At 45.8% G+C, this 21,235-nt stretch overlaps 1 protein-coding gene across 3 annotated transcripts in view; it reads right to left on the bottom strand.

The window, feature by feature from the left end:
• GABRG1 (gamma-aminobutyric acid type A receptor subunit gamma1) overlaps nucleotides 1-8,869 on the bottom strand; it is a 137,687-nt gene extending 128,818 nt beyond the window's left edge. For 2 of the 3 annotated variants that reach the window (XM_060246305.1, XM_060246306.1), the window contains exon 1: nucleotides 8,741-8,863. In XM_060246305.1, the coding sequence (XP_060102288.1) occupies nucleotides 8,741-8,844 (104 nt within the window). In that variant the 5' untranslated portion in view covers nucleotides 8,845-8,863. Of the gene's footprint in view, nucleotides 1-8,740 lie in introns of all 3 variants that reach the window. The other variant, XM_060246307.1, reaches the window with a different exon arrangement.
• Between the last annotated feature and the right edge of the window lie 12,366 nt (nucleotides 8,870-21,235).

Here is a 21,235-nt window from a genome sequence, read left to right as displayed (position 1 = left end):
CTGGTGGCTGACAAGACCAATGCGGGACAGGCAGGTCCGGCCACAGTGGCTGCAGGGAAAAGTCTGATTTAGGGTTGGTGCTGTAGCAGTGCGATTCTTCCTCAATCTCCTTTTGTCCTCAAGACCAGCTATGCGTGCGTTCTCAAAAGAAGAGACAGCCTGGTGGATGGTGTGCCTCCATGCTTTGCGATCTGAGGCTAGGTCAGACCACTGGTGATGGTTGATGCGACAGGTGCCAAGGGATTTCTTCAAGGAGTCCTTGTACCTCTTCTTTGGTGCCCCTCTATTTCGATGGCCGGTGGAGAGTTCGCCATACAGGGCAATCTTGGGAATGCGGTGGTTTTCCATCCTAGAAATATGCCCTGCCCAGCGCAGCTGTGTCTTCAACAGCAGTGCCTCGATGCTGGTAACCTCCGCCCGCTTGAGAATTTCAGTGTTGGTCACAAAGTCACTCCAGTGGATGTTGAGGATGGTGCGAAGGCAGCGCTGATGAAAGCGCTCAAGGAGTCGCAGGTGATGACGGTATAAAACCCACGATTCGGAGCCGTAGATGAGGGTTGTCATCACAACCGCTTTGTAAACATTGATTTTTGTGCCTTTTTTTAGATGCTTGTTGCTCCACACTCTTTTGTGCAGTCGGCCAAAGGCACGGTTTGCCTTTGCCAGCCTGTTGTCAATCTCCTTGTCGATCTTAGCATCTGAGGAGATGATGCACCCCAGGTAGCTGAACTGCTGGACTGTCTTCAGAACTGATTCACCCACAGTGATGCAGGGAGGGTGATAATCTTCCTGGGGTGCAGGCTGGTGGAGAACTTCTGTCTTCTTCAGACTAACTTCTAGGCCGAATAGCTTGGCAGCCTCTGCAAAGCAGGACGTCATATGCTGCAGAGCTGATACCGAGTGGGAGACGAGTGCAGCATCATCAGCAAACAGTAGCTCTCGGATGAGTTTTTCCATTGTATTGGAGTGGGCCTTTAGTCGCCTCAGGTTGGAGTGGGCCTTTAGTCGCCTCTTTTCAGATGAGACAGTGCTGTAGATAAAGCAGTTCCAATAATGAGAAAACTGCCTCACTCAAGCTTTTAAAATGAAAGCGCAAAACCCTCATGGGTTTAGGGTAGAGCTGCTAATGGAGCAGTTACAACGCAATACAATAACCTTTACTGGCATGATATCGAACATAACAGGGAACCAATCCACCCATCAAATGGCAATTTGCAAATACATTAAGCGCCTCCTGGATGCTAGATATAAAAAAATTTGCAAGTTTCAATTATCAATTGGTTCCAAGTTGACAACAAGACGACAAGTTTATATTGTCGAATATGCATGCACTATGCTACGAAAAGGTAGCATAGTGCATATTGATGTGAGTTTTATGTATTTTTATGTATTTTATATATTTTATTGTATAATTATTAATGCATTTTAAACTGATTTTATTAGCTTTTGGAATTGTAAGCCGCCCTGAGCCCGCCTTGGTGGGGTAGGGCGGGATATAAATCGAATAAATAAATAAATAAATATTTGTCGGACTTTGCTGTTTGCTCACTCAAACAGGGGTCAATGATTATGGAGCACAGGTCAGAGTAAAAAGTACAGTTTAAGAACACATTTTCTAAAGTTGCTATCTCTGGACATGCACAAGTGCACAGTCTGTTAGCATAGGGAGTTTTATGAAATCTTCCAAGAAGTATCGCAGATGGAATGGAGTAGTTGGATAATGCAAATGTACATGTTACTTAATTTAATCAGAGCTAGCACCCACGCTTTGGAGGAATGGAGAATGGGCTACTCTCTTGCACAAAGGGATGGGTCTCAGGTACCCTGATCAGTCTTAAGATGGCAAGGGCTGAAAGCCACACCTCTAGGAGTACCAAGGTAGCTAACCAAAGAATTACTGTACAAGCAGCTAAGCTTTTGGTCCTCAGCTATGAAGGTTGAGATAATGGCTTTATAATTTCTTTTGAAAAGCCTTACCTTGTTCATCTTATGATATTAGGATCAAATGATATATGCTAAGATATGATTTTTATGCTGCTTAATCAATTAACACTGTTTGTTCTGCATGACTTGCGGGTCACAATAATGCCAGACCGACTAGTCATGAGCTATCTGAATTGCCCTTAGCTCTTCTTTTGTAATGGTCTATCAGCAGACAAAACACTTGACACTGGCCTTGTTATTACCATGCTGGGGGGAAAGCGTAAATGACTGGGGAAGGCAATGGCAAACCACTCCGTAAAAAGTCTGCCTTGAAAACGTCGTGATGCGATGTCACCCCAGGGTCAAAAACGACTGGTGTTTGCACAGGGGACTACCTTTACCTTTTTAAAACCCCAGTCCTCTGGCTAAGCTATTTTAAATAAACACAGAGATCTTACCAGATTATTGGAACATACTATTTCAGTGTGCAAATTCCAGCTACTGAACACAGGGTGTCACTGGTCAGTGTGGAGTTGAACTTGTGTCTCCCCCAACCTCTGCTCTGAATGCACTAAAAGAATACTCCTAAAGCTGATGCTCACTTTTTTACACTGGTGGCTTAAAAATTAAATAGGAACACCAGCAACCCAAATGCATGAAACAAAAAGTTGATAAAAGCATTCAGAAAACATAGGAGAACAAGACTGTGTAAGATGCAATATTTTTTTTTCTTTTAACCAATTCCTGGTGCCAACTCTTCTGTACCTGGAGATATCTCATTATGGGCAACTAAAAGTTATGTGCTAAACGAAACCAAAGTCCTTCATAATCCCCCCCCCCCCCAAATCTGTCCTCTTCACCGACAGATTCACACTTTAAATACATGGACACAATCTAATATTGGCATGTAACAAGATTGACATGCAGAAGGCTCTGGGTTCTATCCTTTGCATCTCTAGTTAAAGGATCTTGCTGTAGGTGATGTGAAAGACTTCTGCCTAAGTGCAAGTAGGCAATATTGACTCTCATGGACCAAAGATCTGATTCAGTATAAGATAGCCTTATGTATTCCAATGTGTAGAGGAAGACTTTTTAGAGGGTCATTGGCAGAGCATCTGCTTGGCATGCAGAAGGTTGCAGGTTCAATCCCCAGCAACTCCAATTAAAGCATCTGGAAGTAGGTGATGGGAAAGACCTCAGATCCTGGATAGCTGTTGCCAGTCTGAGTAGGCGATACTGACTTTGATGGACTAAGGGTCTAATGCAGTATAAGGCAGCTATATGTATTTGTGTGTTCATTTTTTATATAAGGAAGTATAACACTACTAGGCAGGAGAAGAGTTGGGTTTTATACCCTGCTTTTCTCTACCTTAGTTGTTGTTCAATCGCACAGTGGCCGAGGACCTGCCTACCTTAGGGACCGCCTCTCCCCATATGAACCCCAGAGAGCACTGAGGTCAGCAGGGAAGAACCTGCTGACTATCCCTGGCCCAAAGGAGGTAAGACTCCAGAGTACTCGTACTCGGGCCTTCTCAGTTTTGGCCCCACAGCTGTGGAATCAACTTCCAGAGGAAATGCGGGCCCTGCGGGACACTGAACAATTCCGCAGGGCCTGCAAAACCATCCTGTTCCAAATGGCCTTCACCAGCTGATACTACTAAATTGCCAAATAAACTCGCAGATGGAATAGCACTAAATGTATTAATGTTTCCAGAATTTTATGGATTTTAATTAACTGTTTTTAAATGTTATTTATTATACAATGTATGTACCGAATTTTATGCTGTTAGCCGCCCTGAGCCGCTTAGTCGGGGAGGGCGGGATACAAATAAAATGTGATTGATTGATTGATTGCTTGACAGTTGATTCCAACTCTTTGCGACTCCATGGACCAAGTCACACCAGGCCCTCCTGTCTTCCACCATCCTCCGAAGTATGCTCAAATTCGTGTTAGTTACATCAGTAACGCTGTCCAGCCATCTCATATTTTGCCATCCCCTTCTTCTTTTGCCTTGTTTTTCCCAGCATCAGGATCTTCTCCAGTGAGTGCTCCCTTCTCATTTGGTGGCCAAAGTATTTGAGCTTCAGCATCTGACCTTCCAGGGAACAGTCAGGGTTGATTTCCCTCAGGACTGACTGATTTTGATCTTCTTGCAGTCCAAGGGACTCTCAAGATTCTTCTCCAGCACCACAGCTCAAAAGCCTCTATTCTTCTGCGCTTGGCATTCCTTATGGTTCAGCTCTCACATTACAACTACGAATACCATCGCTTCGAATATACGGACTTTTGTTGGCAGGAGTCTCAAAGTGGCTTACCATCTCCTTCCTTTCTTCTCCCCACAACAGCCACTTTTGTGAGGTAGGCAAGGCTGAGAGTTTTGAAAGAACTGCAGCTGGCCCAAGGCAACCCAGCAGGCCACAGGTGGAGGAGTGGGGAATCAAACCCAGTTCCCCATATTACAGCCTGCCACTCTTAACCTCTATACCACACTGGCTCTCACAGGTGTTTTCTGAATCATTTGCAACAGGAATCCTGGAGGACTTGTTTTCCCTTGCCACTTCAATAAAATCCATTTCTGGCACGTGAAAGAATATAGCAATGGGCAGTCCCCAACCCTGTTGAACCCGTGGGCAGCATCAGAGTTCTGAAAACAGGTAATGGGTACAACTAAATGGCTACCATGGGGCCAAGTCCAATTACAAAATGTTGAACGAAGCAGGAGTGAAGTTGCGCCATTAAGACCAACCAATTTTTATTTAGAACGTAAGCTTTCGTGGGAAGTGTCACCCAGTGTTAGGAGGTGGCCAAGCCTGTGATGAAGGCAGCTGTTTCTAGATGGGTGCCCCTTCATGTACAAATGTGATGCTTTCCTGGGTTCTTAATGAAGAATGCCCAAATTGGCTGTTTGCTTTGGGGAAGAGATGCTGGGGAGTTGGGGAGCAAAGGGTGGAAGGAAACACCTCAGCAAGCACAGTAATGTCCAGTAGCATCATGTTAGTGACAGCTGCAATGGAGTGTTTATTAACAAGGGAGAAGATCACAAGAGAGAAGAAAGTTACTATAACTCCTTTCTGCTTGATAAACGGTTACAATGGGGTACCTCGGTATTCCAGGCCATTGCTTGAACCAGGCCTGTAGCTAACCCGGGGCCCACGGGGCCTGGCATCCTGACCGTTTTGGGTGGCCCTCACCCCCCATCCCAGGGCTGCCCCCTCCCTCTCCTGCCTGCATGGTTTAAATCGTGCAGGTGGGTCACCCATGCCATTTATAGGACCCATAAATCAGCTGATGAGTTCTAAATCACACAGGAGAGGTGGTGGGAGCAGCCACCAGCCTCCTGCATGATTTAAAGGTCCCCCAACTCCCACGTGGCCCCCTCCCCCCACGGTCCCTAGCTATGGGGCTGGCTTGAACAGTAAACAAACACATTGCTTAGAGGTTAGAATTCTGAGTGGCAGGGCCACATGGCTAGCCCAAAACAGCTCACAGTTAACTTACTACCATTTGTCATTAAAAACAAAACAAAAAACAACCTTCAGCCAAGATAGACGATACATGCGCAGGTGTTTCTACTGAACGCTCAGCTACAGAAGTTCAGCCTGGAACAAAAAAAGATGCATCAAATTATTCTTTCCCCCTCCCTTCCATTTAATTGTTTTGTAATTTAAAGATAATTACATCTAAGCCACAAAAAATTAAACACTTCAGCAATTACGAATGATTCCTCTAGCATATGTCAGTTCAATTCCTCACTAAATACTGCACTAATGACTCCCCCCCCTGCAAGTTTTCAAGTAGACTTACCTCACCAGCTCTTGCTTTTCCAAAAAAGTCTGTCAACTAGCTCAATGAGCATCCCCCTCCCCTATTCAACCCACTTATATATATACCTACAATGCAATGTGTTCATTAAGAATCATTCACAAGCAGCACATCACTCTGTTGGTATCATTTCCATCGATGCCTTTGAAAAAGAAAATGTTACAATAATCTGTCAAAGCTCTCACCAGCCCCAGCAGATGCACCGTTAAGAAGATACATGCTACAGCACACACCTAAGAAAGGGATAATCAGTGGCATTCCTAAGCTGGGCTCCCGTAGCAGTCTTCTGAAGCTGAGAGATACGCTTAAGATGTGCACACTTCACACAGATGGATAAATGATAGCCCAGCATGAAGAACTTCAAATACATTTAGCATATTTAAATAGATTGTTGTTTCCACCCTGGATACAACACATGTGCTGCAGCTCACTGACCCCCTCTCCCTGGAATGATAATTTGCTCTGTTTCCACTGTTTGACTTGTACATCAGCTTAAATGTCTTTATGAAAATAAAAACAAGCTGGGGGAGCTGCGTGCATTGCCTGGGAATCGCAAAGGGGTTCGAGAAGTATAATTGATTCAGTTTCCTTCTTGTTTAAAACCTTCTAGGGACCGTTACAAGCAGCACATTCACACAGCCACTTCCCCTAAGGTCAGCTTGGATTTTGCATTGCTTTAAAAAGAAGCTCTGTGACGCAGAGTGGTAAAGCTGCAGTACTGCAGTTCTAAGCTCTGCTCAGGACCTGAGTTCGATCCCAGTGGAAGCTGGGTTCAGGTAGCCGGCTCAAGGCTGACTCAGCCTTCCATCCTTCCGAGGTCGGTAAAATGAGTACCCAGCTTGCTGGGGGGGGGGAGTGTAAATAACTGGGGAAATAAATGGCAAACCACTCTGTAAAAAGTCTGCCATGAAAACGTCATGATGCGATGTCACCCCAGAGTCAGAAACGACTGGTGCTTGCACAAGGGACTACCTTTTTATTATTATTATTATTAGTTCAGCAAGCTTTCCAAATCTCTGTAGGACCTCCCCACTGGTATACAAGGGGTACAGATTTTTTTTTTTTTTTACAGTGGTGCCTGTTGAAATATCCGTCTGAACCTACAATATCTCCAAAAAAGAGTCCAGGCACATAGGTGTGAAAAACCTCAGCTTGAGACCCTGGAGAAAGAGCCGCTGCCAGTCTGAGAAGACAATACTGACTTTGATGGACCAAGAGTCTGATTCGGTATAAGGCAGCTTCATATGTTCATACAGGCATAGTTTAAAATATGGAGGAGGAGGGACACAGGTAGCAGCACATATAGGCAGCTGTCGATTCAGTTTCACTACAAGTAAGGAGGTCCCTTTATTTTTGTAGAGATGACAGACGGGGAAGGGATTGTTGTGGGAATCAGGTGTCTGGTTCACTTCTAATGCTAAGGCTGATTTAGCCCCAGGTTCGGCAAGCCAGTACTCTTTCCGAGGGCAACAAGTTGCTCACTTTGAGAGATCAGTTGGAGACCATTTGCGCAGACACACCCCAAACTAGTTGCTTCTCAACCAGTTGTGCAAACTGGCATCATGGAGAGTACAGAATCCCAGTTGACTTATATTACCTCCCCCCCCCCCCGCCCTCCCTGCAAAGAAAAACAATCCCCCACTCTGTCCTAAGAAATGTTCTAATGGGACACTCCCCTCCACGGTAGGCAAGACATGCTATTTTAAACCCAGAAGAACATTTGGGGTTGGGAGGGACTCAGTTCTTGATACAAATTTGGAAAAGACCATTCAGTTGCCTTCATTAGATTTAAGCATTTTTCTTCCCTACGTTTAAAGATCAGAACAAACACGCTGAAAAGCTGCTCTCCACTGAACGAGACACACTGCCTCATACAAGAGGCAAACCTGATCATTCTGTCTTAAGGCTGACTATTCCTAAATACATTCCAGTGTTTTGGGCGGCACATTTCTGCAGGAGTGGGCTTAGGAGGTGCGGCGGAGAGAGCAAGCCCCGTTGATTCCCACCCCATTCTCCCCCCCCTCCCCACACACGCCTGAGTAAATGTTTATTATTCCAAATATCCTTAGACTCGCAGTCTCGGGGAATAAGGCTCAGCCGGATTGAAACACGCACAGGATCGAGGAAACGCGCACAGGATCGGGCCCGATGAGCAACAAATGGATATTTGCAACCACCTCTCCTGCTTCCTCGTCGCGTCAAAAAGAGAGACCGAAAAGTTTGCCTCCTTTACGCAGCAGAGAGGAACAGTTGAATCCAGCCCGCCTCGGTTTCCTTTCCAGAGCGTTCAGGAGAAAAGCCTCCTCCCCCTTCAGCCTGTTTACTCAGAAGTAACTTACTCTTTGGAAAGGCGTCAAGGCTAGCAGCCCGAAACACAGAAGCCGGTGGGATTTGCTCAGGGAACCCACCCCACCAACTTTGAGGATCTCCACCTCCAACCCTCAGGCACGCTTCTTAGGGGGCTGCGACCAGCCGCACTGAACGATGCACTTCCAATCCACTTTCTATGCCCTTTCCAACTGGATTTTCCTGCGCGAAACGGCAAAATCCAGCTGGAAAGCGCATCGTTTGGGGGTGTGAGTGAGGGCAGCCAGGAAGGAGCAACTGCCGAAGGACCGAGCGGGGACGCAGAACTGCAACCGGGAGCAGGCTTCGCGGTCCTCCCGAATTCTTAACTCCCGGGGAGATCGGGAGAAAAGTCGTCAAAAGTTGGCACCGGAGAGAAGCACAGGCGAAGATTCTGAGCGCCCGCAAGGCTGCACGCACCACAACTTGAAGCAACTCCCCTTTCGGGTCTGGAGGGGAGGAATAAAAGTCCCCAAACGAGCAAGTAGTGCGACCCCAGTGAGAAACAGAGGAATATAAACACACAGAAAAGCACATGCTTCTGCTGCCTAGCAGAGCGCAAGGGAGGCAGGTGAAGCCCTAAACTAGCCAGCAATGACTCCCCCCCCCCTCCAGGCAGTCCCTTTTGGCGCCCCCGCCCCCACTCACCAGCTCCCCAGGCGCACCGTCAAAAGCAGGAGCAGGAGCTTCGCCCCGCCGCCGGGGCTCCAGAGAGGCAGCGGGCAACAGGGGCGCCGCCGCCACGACTCCATGCGAGGTCCCGGCCTGGGCACCGCCTGCCTGCCTGTGCGGGGACTCTAGTCTCGCCTCCGGTCCTCTCCGGCAGCGCCGCCCCTCTTCTCCCACCTGCCCGCCAGCTGCTGAGAGAGGAGAAGCAGCGGCGGCGGCGCCACTTGAGAAGAGCGCGAGAAAGCCACCTTCATCTAACAGGTAGCAGCGCACCGCCGCGCGGGAGCCGTCAAATGGGCTGGCCAATGGGCTGCGAGGCTGGCGCCATAAATTAGCCAGCCGACCAATCAGTTCGAGCGAGGCGCCGTCTCTTGACTGGGAGGGAGGGAAAAAAACTTGGCGCCAGTGTTTCTTTACAGGGGAGGGGAGGAAAGAGGGGCTACAAGCAAGCTGGGGGCATCTTCTCTGGGGAAAGGGTCCTTTGCCTAGACTGTGCGCAAGAAATAAATATTTTCTAAAAATGTATAGACTCCGTGTTAGTTTCTTCCTCAGAAATACCAAGTAGCACAGGACAAACAATTTCTTCCATGAGGGAAGGCTCCACTGCAGAGAAAGGGCAGTCTTTTTGCACATAAAGTCCACCTTCACAACAAGTCTTCGCGCATTTCCAAAAACTCTGCGTGGAATCCAGCGACTCCTCTTAGATGATGTGGCTCCAAAGGACAATTTGACGTCAAGCAAAAAAAAATCTTATCGCATTTCCATGAGACACAAGCTCAATGGAAATGCAGTAAGATTTTTTTGCTTGACGTCAAATTGTGACTATTACAGAGAGAACAGTAAGGCTCTTGAAAAATCATTTTAATGCGAAACATGGTCTGAAGTCGGTTGATGCGTAAGGAATACTACTCCAGAAGTTTATTTTTTTCCTTTGGAGCAACAGCATGTAATAGGAGTGATGGATTTCACGCGGTTTTTGGAAATGTGCAAAGACTTGTGAAGGTGGACTTTATGTGCAAAAGGACTGTCCTTTCTCTGCAGTGGAACCTTCCCTCATGAAAGAAATTGTTTGTACTGTGCTACTTGGTATCTCTGAGTGTTTAAGAAATTGACATAGAGTCTATAAATTTTTGGAATATATTTATTACTTGTACACAGTGTTTTGTTTCTCCTGCTGTTCTCTACTGTGTCGCCACTTGCTTTTTCCTAGGCTAGGGCTTAGCCAGCTGCAGGCTCTGTGTAGTGGTTCCCCCGGGGGCAGTCTCCTCGCTGAGACACTCTTCACTGACAAACTCAAGGAATGTTTTTCCTCAGGGAAGCTGGGAGAGCAACCTCCTGGCTTACCCCTGAGGGTATTCCTAAGCAGGTGTAGCAGGACCTTTTTTTGCAGAAGAAGCCCAGCAGGAACTCATTTGCATATTAGGCCACACACCCCTGACACCAAGCCAGCCGGAACTGCGTTCCTGCTATAAAAAAAAAGAAAGCCCTGAAGTGTACTCATAATCTTGCTCAGATCCTTTCAGTGGGGCTTCCTCCCAGGAAAACATCCATAGCATTGCACCCTCTGTCTCCACACACCGAAACAGAGAGTAGCAAGGGCAGAGGTAAAAAAGGGATGAAATTGAACATCCTTTCGTTTCATTCAGTTGCACCTGGGTCGCTTGTCTGACATCTCCATCCGTTTGCCATTTGTGTAAGGTCACATGACTGTTTCTGTTCCTCCTGGTAACTGCCACCTGTTTTCCCAAGCATTACTTGCTGAGTGAGCGCACAGCGCAGTTTTACCCACCAATTAGTTGATCGCTCGATAGCCCTTTTGGACATTGAAATAGACCTGAGGTGGGGAAGGGAGGAGGCGTGGGGGGGGACACAGCACTGCAGGGGGGAGGCACAGGGGGCACTGTGGAGGGGGGCAGCAGGCCACCAGTCTCCCTAGGGAGCCGTGCACCCTCGGGCCGGTGCTGTTGACTGTTTAACACACTCGAGGAGCAAGCCAAGCTGAGTGGCCTCTGGCTGGTGAGAATGACTATAGGCAAGGCTTTTTTTGTAGAAAAAGCCCAGCATGAACTCATTTGCCTATTAGGCCACACCCCACGACATCACCATTGTTTCACTCAGGGCTTTTTTGTAGAAAAAGCCCAGCAGGAGCTCATTTGCATATTAGGCCACACACCCCTGACACCAAGCCAGCCAGAATGGTGTTCCTGCTAAAAAAAAAAAAAGCCCTAGTCTATGGGAATCTTTTCCCCATTTATTTTCACCCCACCTGGGGAGTCTTTGCCTATTGTCTTCATCATTGCCGGCCAGGTCTAAGCTCAGTGTCCCCCCATGCCAGCACTACTGTGGCTCAGTTTGGCCTCTCTTGACTACCAGTGGCCAAATGAGAGCTTTTCTGGTAAATTAAAGAGCCATGTCATAATCTCTGGTCTATGAAAACGTGGGTCTAATCTATGGTCTGTGAAATGTGGCTTTGGCAATTAACTTCAAATAGTGTAAATTAGATCAATCCAGCAAGACAACCTTTCTTTGAGAAATGCCAACATGACAGGTTTCTTTGGTGGCTAAAGGCTCACTGATCAATCACTGAAAGGCCATGATTAATTATCTGATGGCCAGAGACTGGGCAAGGCATGGCCTACATTACTGAAACTAGGGCTTATCCTTAGCATTTTTAAAAATTATGATAAACTCCTAAGGTACTTTCCAGTAAATCTTGAGTTCTGTTAATATGTGTTCCAGTCTTTGCACTCACTGTTTTTGTAAATCTTATACCTTGTTTCCATGTAGGCTTGCCAATCCCCAGGTCCCAGCGGGGGTTCTTCTGCTTTCCCAGGTTCCTTCCTGCCCCCAGTCAGCTGGCCGGGGGGGCGGGGGGGAGGGAAGCCCCACCCCCAGAGGACCATGTGCCTTTCCACCTCCAGAGGCTTCAGTCTCCGATTGAAAGGCTTCCTCTTGGGATCGTGTGTCTGTGTTACTTTGAAGAAGTTGGCAGCAACTCATGAGTAGAGAGGCCAGTCCCTCGCTTCAGAGTTGCCAGAAACGGGGGCGGGGGGAGGGAAACATCTGCTGAGCACTTAATTATTCCCTATGTGGAGATCGCTTCTCATAGGGTATAATGGGGAATTGTTCTGGAGGTTTCGGGGGCTCTGGGAGAGCTGTTTTTTGAGGTAGAGGCACCAAATTTTCAGTATAGTATCTAGTACTTCTCCCCAAAGTACCCCCCCCCAAAGTTTCAAAAGGATTGGACCAGGGGGTCCAATTCTATGAGCCCCAAAAGAAGGTGCCCCTATCCTTCATTATTTCCTATGGAAGGAAGACATTTAAAAAGGTGTGCTGTCCTTTTAAATGCGATGGCCAGAACTCCTTTGGAGTTCAATTATGCTTGTCACACCCTTGTTCCTGGTTCCGCCCCCAATGTCTCCTGGCTCCAACCCCCAAAGTCCCCAGATAGTTCTTGAATTGGACTTGGCAACCCTATTTCCATGAGCTCTGTTTCATTCAGGTCCTTCAAGCTCCCTAACACCTCTACAGTCTTAGCTAAGGACTTTCACAGGAACTCTAAATAAACTCCTGATGGCAAAAGCCTTTGGGTGACTGTAACAGCTATCAGTTCTGATACCTGCAGCCCAGTCTCTGTCCACAACAGCCCCCTTCCAAACTTCTGTCAGTGCTGGACTGGCTCCTTTACCCTCTGGGTGGGCCTAGCTAGAATAAAGCAGTTGCTGTGTTTTTGTAATTTTTTTGTTGTGCTACTGCTGCTAGGTGAGGCAAGGACCTGCTGGAGGAAAAATAAATGAGTAGGTGAGAACTGGTGATGAAGAGGAATTCTCAAGGTAGTGGTTCTAGCATCTGTCAAATCTAATAGCTGCAACAATGGCCTGGGGAAGGTTCTAATGATGGAGACACTCCACTGAGAACTTGTGAAATTTTTCCACAATGGTGGTAGTGCTTTCTTGAGGGGATTAGAACAAAGGCAGCCATCTTGAATGAGCTGGCCCTAGGATTGTGAGGGAACAGAGCTTTTCCACGATTGTGCTATAATTTGGGGAATCCTTTCCCCAATAACATCCTCTGTTAGATCATTTATTTCAAAAGTAAAGTTGACCATGTTTGTCTTTCCAGACTTCTTAATCTTCAAGGAATAATCTTGCTGTGTTTTATGAACTTGTGTTGATGCTTCATTGGTTTGACCGGTGCTAGAGAATATGCTTTCTATGCAGAAGATCCCAGGTTCAATCCCCAGCATTTTCCGTTAAGAGGATCATGCAGTTACTGATATGGTAGGGTTGCCAGGTTCAATTCAAGAGATATCTGGGGACTTTGGGGGTGAAGCCAGGAGACTTTGGGGGGTGGAGCCAGGAGACTTTGGGGGTGGGGCCAGGAGACTTTAGGGGTGGAGCCAGGAGCAAGGTTGTGACATGCATAATTGAACTCCAAAGGGAGTTGTCCATCACATTTAAAGGGATCGCACACCTTTTAAATGCCTTCCCTCCATTGGAAATAATGAAGGATAGGGGAACCTTCTTCTGGGGCTCATAGAATTTGGACCCCCTGGTCCAATCCTTTTGAAACTTGGAGGGTGTTTTGAGGAGAGGCATTGTATGCTATGCTCCAAATTTGGTGCCTCTATCTAAAAAAACAGCTCCTCCAGAGCCCCAGATACCTATGGATCAGTTCTCCATCATACCCTATGTGGGAATTGGTCTTCATAGGAAATAATGGAGTGCCCAGCAAACATTCCCCGCCCCCTGCTTTCTGATGACCCTGAAGTGCGGGGAGGGCCTCCAAACTGAGGGTTCCCCCACCTCCACCTGGGGATTGGCAACTCTAGTTGTATTATAAAATACACTGATTTCCTTGGAAGAGTTTTAAACATTTGCAATATTCCTTTCTATATGGCTGAGAACTGACTTCTTTTCTATTCTGCTGAGTAAAGAGTTCTTGCATCCTCTTTCACCACTGGGGTATCCTAATTGTAAAATGTATCCTGCTAAAGCTTTTAATCCTCCCCCTCCCAAAATTGCTTAGCAGAGGCTGTATCTTTCTTGGGTAGGTCTCAAACCTCATTCTCACACTGTTGCTCTAAGCTGTGGAGTCTTGTGAGCAAAAATTCTACTTCGTGAGCTACTGGCAGGGGTTGTTCTGTAGAAAAATAGGTGGTGGAGCTCATCCAGGGATTGTTATGCAGCTGCTCCTACTATTCAATGGACAAGGAGGTGGAACTCTCAGAAGGAGGAGGTGAAACTCTCAGAAAGATTCAGGAGCATTAAGATTGTGAATGACTGCCTAATTTAGTTTGCTCTGGGACCATTTTTCCTGAGCTAAGAAAAAAATGTGTGAGCCTGCAGCTAAAAAACTGTAACTCACACTAATCTTAGAAGAAACACTGGCTGGGACTCCTATTCTTGCTTGACTGAGAGGCTTCCCCCCTCCCCACACACACACACACACACACACACACACACTAAGCTAAGTCCTCCCTCCCCCCCCACCTACACATGATGAGCTACTAGGCTCCTTGGCCCTAAAACAGAAGAGAAGAATGCAATGTAAGTTGCTCTGAGTCCTCATTGAGAAGATAGATGATGTATAAATGAAGCTAGTGAATAAAAGAGCATAGTTCCCATTGAAGAACTTAAATCCTTTTCTGCAAAAGGATCTGCAAGCACGGATTCTCCAGATGCACTCACAGAGCTGGTGTAGCTAGTTGATCCTTATAACTGGTAGGAGTTTCATTTCAGCTCTATTTTTTCAGGTAAAATAATTTATCCTATAATGGAGGCCGTAGGGAGGATTCAAACCGCTGCTAGCAGGCATTGGCTGATTACTGTTCAATCTGTTCAGATGCTGCATTTTGGCCTATGTGTATAAAGACACTGTAACAGTTGTCCAGTGGTGAAGTTGGCCTTAGAAAGGTGTGTGTATGGACTTGATAGTATATCATTATTCCCATTCTTGGATTTCCCTAGCAAAATATCTACCCAGAGATCTTGAACCCCTGGCTACATGCAAAAGCAACTCCATTTCCCACCTACCTTTGTGTCTTATCAGTTAAGGCTCTGTGCATTTCATGCAACAAATTTGTGCTGTGTGTGTTTTCAGGGAAGTATGGAAGCAAAGTATGGGTTTCCTGATGTCACAAGAATGTTGCTGCTTGCTAGTGAGTGTTTCCCGTAAATGGGAAGGTATGGGTATCACCTCAAGTGGTGTTATCATTCTTGGGTGCTGATGAAATAATTAGGGACCCTTTGGGTGTGTGGGTGTCACGTTGGCTATGGCAGTTTTCTGCTATTTTAATTATTCTTCTGACTATGCTGCCAGGGAAGCATAGGGCCCCAAGACAGCATACCAATTTAATTTCAGATTTATATACAAATGTGCTGTCAAGTCGCAAGTGACTTATGGCAAGCCCAGCAATGGGCTTTCAAACAAGTTAGAAGCAGAGATGGCTTGCTATTGCTTTCCTCTGCAGAATGGCTGTTGCAGGAAAAACACACACAGACCAGCTTCGAGGACAGGTGAAGCAGACTCGTTTATTATGGGGCCGATTCACTCAGCCGGGTCTAGTGACCCAAAGAAGCCAAGTCCCGATTTAAGGGCTACACAGAGTTTTTATACCTTCAAATGTCAGCGTAGGCAGGTTAAAATAGCTTTTCATCTCACTCTCTTGCATCTACAATTTCCAGCATGGGCAGTCAGCATTTGCCACTCCCTGCTACATAACACCTTTTTTGCGCTCAAGCATAGCATATCTTGCATATTTCCTATTTTCGAACTCCTGTCTTTTCGTGTGGGTGCAATTCTAATACCATTTGACATTTTAAAGACATATTTTCCCTTCCATTCCTACCTCATGGTCCTTGGTGCTCTCCCATCCAAGTGTCAAATCTGCTTAGCTTCCAAGACCCAGCATTGTCAGTCTATAGTTTGCCACCTTTCCCTTCCAATTTCAGATTTACTGGTGATAATTTTAGGCTACCCTACCAGATTGCTCTAATAGGGTTGCCAAGTCCAATTCAATAAATATTTGGGGACTTTGGGGGTGGAGCCAGGAGACTTTGGGGGTAGAGCCAGGAAAAAGGCTGTGACAAGCATCATTGAACTCCAAAGGGAGTTCTTGCCATCACATTTAAAGGGACCGCACACCTTTTAAATGCTTACCCTCTATTGGAAATAATGAAGGATAGGGGCACCTTCTTTTGGGGTGCATGGTATTGGACCCCTCAGTCCAATCTTTTTGAAACTTGGAGGGTCCTTTGGGGAGAGGGGTTGGATGCTATGCTCCAAATTTGGTGCCTCTACTTAAACAAATAGCCCCCCCATAGTGCCCCAGATACCCATGCATCAATTATCCATTATTCCCTATGGGAATAGGTCTCCATTGGGAATAATGAGCACCCAACAGATATTTCCCTCCCCCCATCCCTGCTTTCTGATGACCCTGAAGCAGGGGGAGGCCCTCCAAACTGGGGGATCCCCTGCCCCCACCTAGGGATTGGCAACCCTAAAGGTGAAAAAAGCCTCCTGAGGGACATTGTCTGTTTGATCCCTAGTTGCCAACCCATAGCTAAAAGGGTGGTTAACAGTACTGGGTTACACTCTCTCATCCTTGTTTGAGCACAGCCTTCTGACAAACCAAGTTGCTGACTATTAATCTATTAATCTCATCCTGGTGCCATGACACTATGATAATAAACCCCCATTTCTGGACCTCTCTGCCTCTTTTAACATGTGCTTCTTATGAAATACAGTTCCATGTTATTTCAAACCATCACACGTCTTACTAAACCACCTCCCTGGGTTTTCCCACTCACATCCGCAGACCCACGTCTGCATGAGTACCCAACCCAACCTCTCCAGCAAATTTGCTTAATGAGTAACCTACTGGTGAACCTCCTTGAGCCTCAGCTGTTGCTATGGGAATGGCTGCTGCCACCACAACACGCATCCTGTCCAAAAGCCTTTTGATGCACAGTGTGCTTAACCCTTGAATCCTGGCAGTTCTGCATGGGCTGGTGGTCGAATTAGTCATTCGCGGCACAGAAAAGGACCACAGTTCATCACAGCGCTCCTGAACTGGGGAGCTTCACAACCCTTTCTGTCTCTTTGGTGAACGTCTGCAAGTAAACATTCAAGGGGGACTCAAGTATTCCGTAAGATATGAATTTCAACACAAAACCCACTAATTAGTCTCAGACCAGTGAATACATGAATAAGTGGAAGACTTTTTCATTGGCTTCCTTGCTGTGATAGTCCTCCTTGTCTAATCTCATTGGAAAGCTGTTGATACACATTTTGCCCTCGGTTTGTTTAAAAGGACCTATATTGTTCAACAGCAAGCTCTTTCCCTCTTCAGCCTTGTTGTGTTCAAAGTCTGTTTGTAGACTTCACAGCTGATTGCATTCCCATGGCAGTAGACGCAAAAGTCCCATATCCCTTTCAATCAATGTTGCAGGCACCCGTCTGAGCAGCAGTCCACGAGCTAAGAGAGACTGGATACCACCCTAACAAAGCTGTTGCATATTTCACTCATCAGTCACTCATCATCTGCAAATGCACTGTTGTCATTTTTAAAAAACCTATGAAAACCATTGTTTTCGCTAATGGCTATAAAATGATTATGCATTATCAAAAGCTGGTCACCAGAGTAATTTTCTTTATAGAAATGTTTTTAAAAGCTTTGCGCAAAAGTGCCAAAAGCTCACAGGACAATGGTTCATTCCAGAGAAATACAAAACAGCATAGCATACGTAGGAAACTGTATTTTGTATATAGCTGTTTCATACAATGCCTCTCACAACATGCAGAGCTCACAAGTTGGCAATGTCCCTAGTGAACCCTCACCCTTCTCGGTGGTGAAGCTTGCAATCTGAGGAATCAAAGTATTATCTTTCCATGCGTAACCCTTTCTAACCCTTGGAAACCTCATTCTGGGGGTTTATGGGATTACACAGAGGAATACCCATTTGGGTTGTAAAAGTTTGCTAAAGTACTGAGGAGAACGAAATGAAATGGCTACTTGGAATAGAATTATAGAGTTGGCAGGGACATCCAGGGTAATCTAGTCCAACCCCATACACAATGCAGGATATTCACAAATACTTCCCCCTCTTCCTGAAGCACAGCTCTTCTAAGTGCAGGGGTCATTTCTACCCCTTGGTCCATCCTCACTCCAGCACACCAACCCTCATAACTGTTTCTCTGTGAATTCATGATCATTTGGGGGGATAGAAAGAACTGCCGGAAAGGAGAGGAACATGGGAAGATTTCATGATGTGCCTTTTGTGCATGGATGATGGAATCCTTCTCAATGTGTTTTGGAAATGAACCCTATCCTGTTTGAAAAGCCCATTTTTCTCATGAGTTGAGCATCCCATGTGCTTACTCAGATGTTTGTTCACTTTAAGGAGCTATATTTTGAGTGGTTTTTCATATGTGCAGCTGGTGACGTTCAGCATGAGGACTAGGTGCTCTTGGGTGCATGCTCACAGTTTACTAGGGTGATTCAATCAGGGCTTTATTTGTAGCAGGAACTCCTTTGCATATTAGGCCACACACACCTGATGTAGCCAATCCTCCAAGAGCTTACAGGGCCTACTGTAAGCTCCAGGACTGGCTACATTAGGGGTGTGTGGCCTAATATGCAAAGGAGTTCCAGCTACAAAAAAAAGGCCTGGATTCAATGATGTACACCGTTGGAACATCAATGGCCAGGTCATTATCATTTATAATGGGAACCTTGGGGGTGTATGCTCTGTTTTTGTGCAGTTGGCAGCATTCTTCTATTAACAGCTTTCATCAGGTTTATGCATGCCATGTACTAACTGGATTGAACTATAGTTACCAGGAGTCAGTGTGAGACCAGAAAAGGTATTTGGAATCCATTTAAGAATACTTACAGGGACAGCCCTGCCACTAGGCAAACTAGGCAATTGCCTAGGTTGCCAGCCTTCTAGGGTCACCGAATTGGGCACTCCCCCCACATGACTCAGTGGTCTCCCATCCAAATACCTGCTGGAGTTGGCCCTGCTCAGCTTCCAAGATCTGACAAGATCAAGCTTGCCTGGGCTGTCCAGGTCAGGGAGCAATTTCAAGTTTTGTGCATTTCATTTTCCCCACAATTCATCTGTTTTTGGAAATTGGTTATCAGCAGGGCTTTTTTTGAGCAGGAAAGCACAGGAACGCAGTTCTGGCTGGCTTGGCGTCAGGGGTGTGGCCTAATATGCAAATGAGTTCTTGCTGGACTTTTTTCCACCAAAAAAGCCCCGTGCAGAACAATGATGACACTAGGGGGTGTGGCCTAATATGCAAATGAGTTCTTGCTGGACTTTTCCCACAAAAAAGCCCTATGCAGAACAACGATGACATCAGGGTGTGTGGCCTAATATGCAAATGAGTTCCTGCTGGGCTTTTTCAGCAAGAAAAGCCCTGATTATCAGTTTGAGGGGGGAGGGGCGTTAGTGCCAAAAGTTAGCCTTGCTTAAGGTGCCAAATAATCTAGGGCAGGCCCTGAATAGATGAATGCAGTCTTGGGATAGAGACAAGCAAAATGCACAACAGAAACAAGCCCTGCAGCTCTTCCCCACCCTCCTGGGATAACCAAGGAATGTATTTATTTTGTAAGTTATTTTCTGCATTGAGCCAGTTATCGAAATGGTGGAGGGGGCAGCTCCAGTTCAATATGCAAACTCTGACCCAACAGCTATGCTATAGCAGAGGAAAGTTCCCTTGGCACTTTTTGTAGTGTACTTCCACAATGAATTTCACACGCAGCAGTTTTTTGTTTGATTGTACTGTCTGACAAGAGACAAATGGCAGAAGAAACAGAAATATACAGAGAAACTTTGTGAGTGACAAGCCCGAAAGTCTACTTGCCTGGGAATGGAGCCTTGTTTTGTGCAGAGTCGGCAGCCCTTTAACAAGTAAACAACCAAAACACAGTGCCAAGCAGAGCCAACTCAAAACAAAATTTAACACTAAATGCCAAATATACAGACTTATTAACATCCTCTAAAGCATCCGAATACCATGTCCATACTCATCACTCATTATCAGAAGACTCATTAGCTGGTGAAAGAAGAAGAAAGACTATCAGTCTTCTGTGTTTAATGATGCCAGTGCTTGGCTGTGGAAGTCTACTTGTGCCTGATATATAGCAGTGATTCTCCATTGAGAAAGTTTGATTACCAAACAAGAAACACCAAAAGGATCTTGTTTGGAACTATGGAGTATCGTCTTTGGAATCTGCAACATGGACTGTTGTTAATTAGATGTTTTTGGACACTCTTTGTGATCCAGGACTTTTGGCTTCAAGGAAATGGTACATGGTATTCTGATACATATGCCTAACTTTTTTAACAGCATTATAGGACATTTTTTTCTTTTATGGAGGAATACCCATGAACAATATTTTGCTGGATGGGAACAGCCACAAGGAGCTTACATAGTGATGTAACTTTTTGCAGAAATATGGAACATGAAACCTGGTTTTGGAATCAGCTCTTGCTGGAAGATGTTATAAGGCAGAAAGAGGGGAGAAATGAACTCTTCAATTACTTTATAAAAGAATCAATTAAAAATTTAGACATCTCCTAAAGCTTCAAAGTGCATAACAACCATGTCTGTCAAGGAGACTTCATTATTCCAGTTTGGAATTCAAAGAACCCTTATTAAAATCTGTGGAACTGCTCAGGAATAAGTGAGTTATGGACAACAGTATAACTGGCCAGGCAAGCCACAGTAAGTGAATGCTTACAATTGATTGTTTTGCTTGGATTACATATACTCCAAGGTAATCACAAGGAGGCTGTGCATCATTTAAAATCAGACCATTTTTCTTCACTTTATTGTTGTTGAACAGATAATTGTACATTTCCGCCCTTTAGAGAGAGCCATTTTGCTGCAGTGGTTAAGTGTGTGGACTCTTATCTGGAAGAACGGGGTTTTGATTTCCCACTTCTGCAGTTGCAGCTGCTGGAATGGCCTCTGGCAGGAGCTGTCCTTGAAAGGGCAACTTTCTGGGAGAGCTCTCTCAGCCCAACCTACCTCACAGGGTGTCTGTTGGGGGGGGGGAGGTAAAGGAGATTGTGAGCCACTCAGATTCAGCATGAGGTGGGGTATAAATCCAATATCATCTTCTTCTTCTTTAATTTTAACATTTGTAGATATTTTACTACTACCTTACTGCTAGGAGTGCCATTTGACATACTGTTAGGATGGACTACTGAGTAAGATTCAAAGCAAGATTCGAATATTTTTGCTTCTTAGATGGATTCCTTCTTATTGCTGATCCGAATCGTTTCCTATGGGGAAATAAAGAACCTTTCCCCCATAAAGTAAAGGTAAAGGTAGTCCCCTATGCAAGCACCAGTCATTTCCGACTCTGGGGTGAGAATCACATCACAGCGTTTTCATGGCAGACTTTTTATGGGGTGGTTTGCCATTGACTTCCCCAGTCATCTACACTTTCCCCCC

This window comes from Heteronotia binoei, chromosome 9 (genome assembly GCF_032191835.1).
Source record: "Heteronotia binoei isolate CCM8104 ecotype False Entrance Well chromosome 9, APGP_CSIRO_Hbin_v1, whole genome shotgun sequence".
NCBI lineage: Eukaryota > Metazoa > Chordata > Lepidosauria > Squamata > Gekkonidae > Heteronotia > Heteronotia binoei.
Note: the sequence above shows the minus strand (reverse complement) of the source record. Positions and strands in the feature narration are given on the sequence as shown.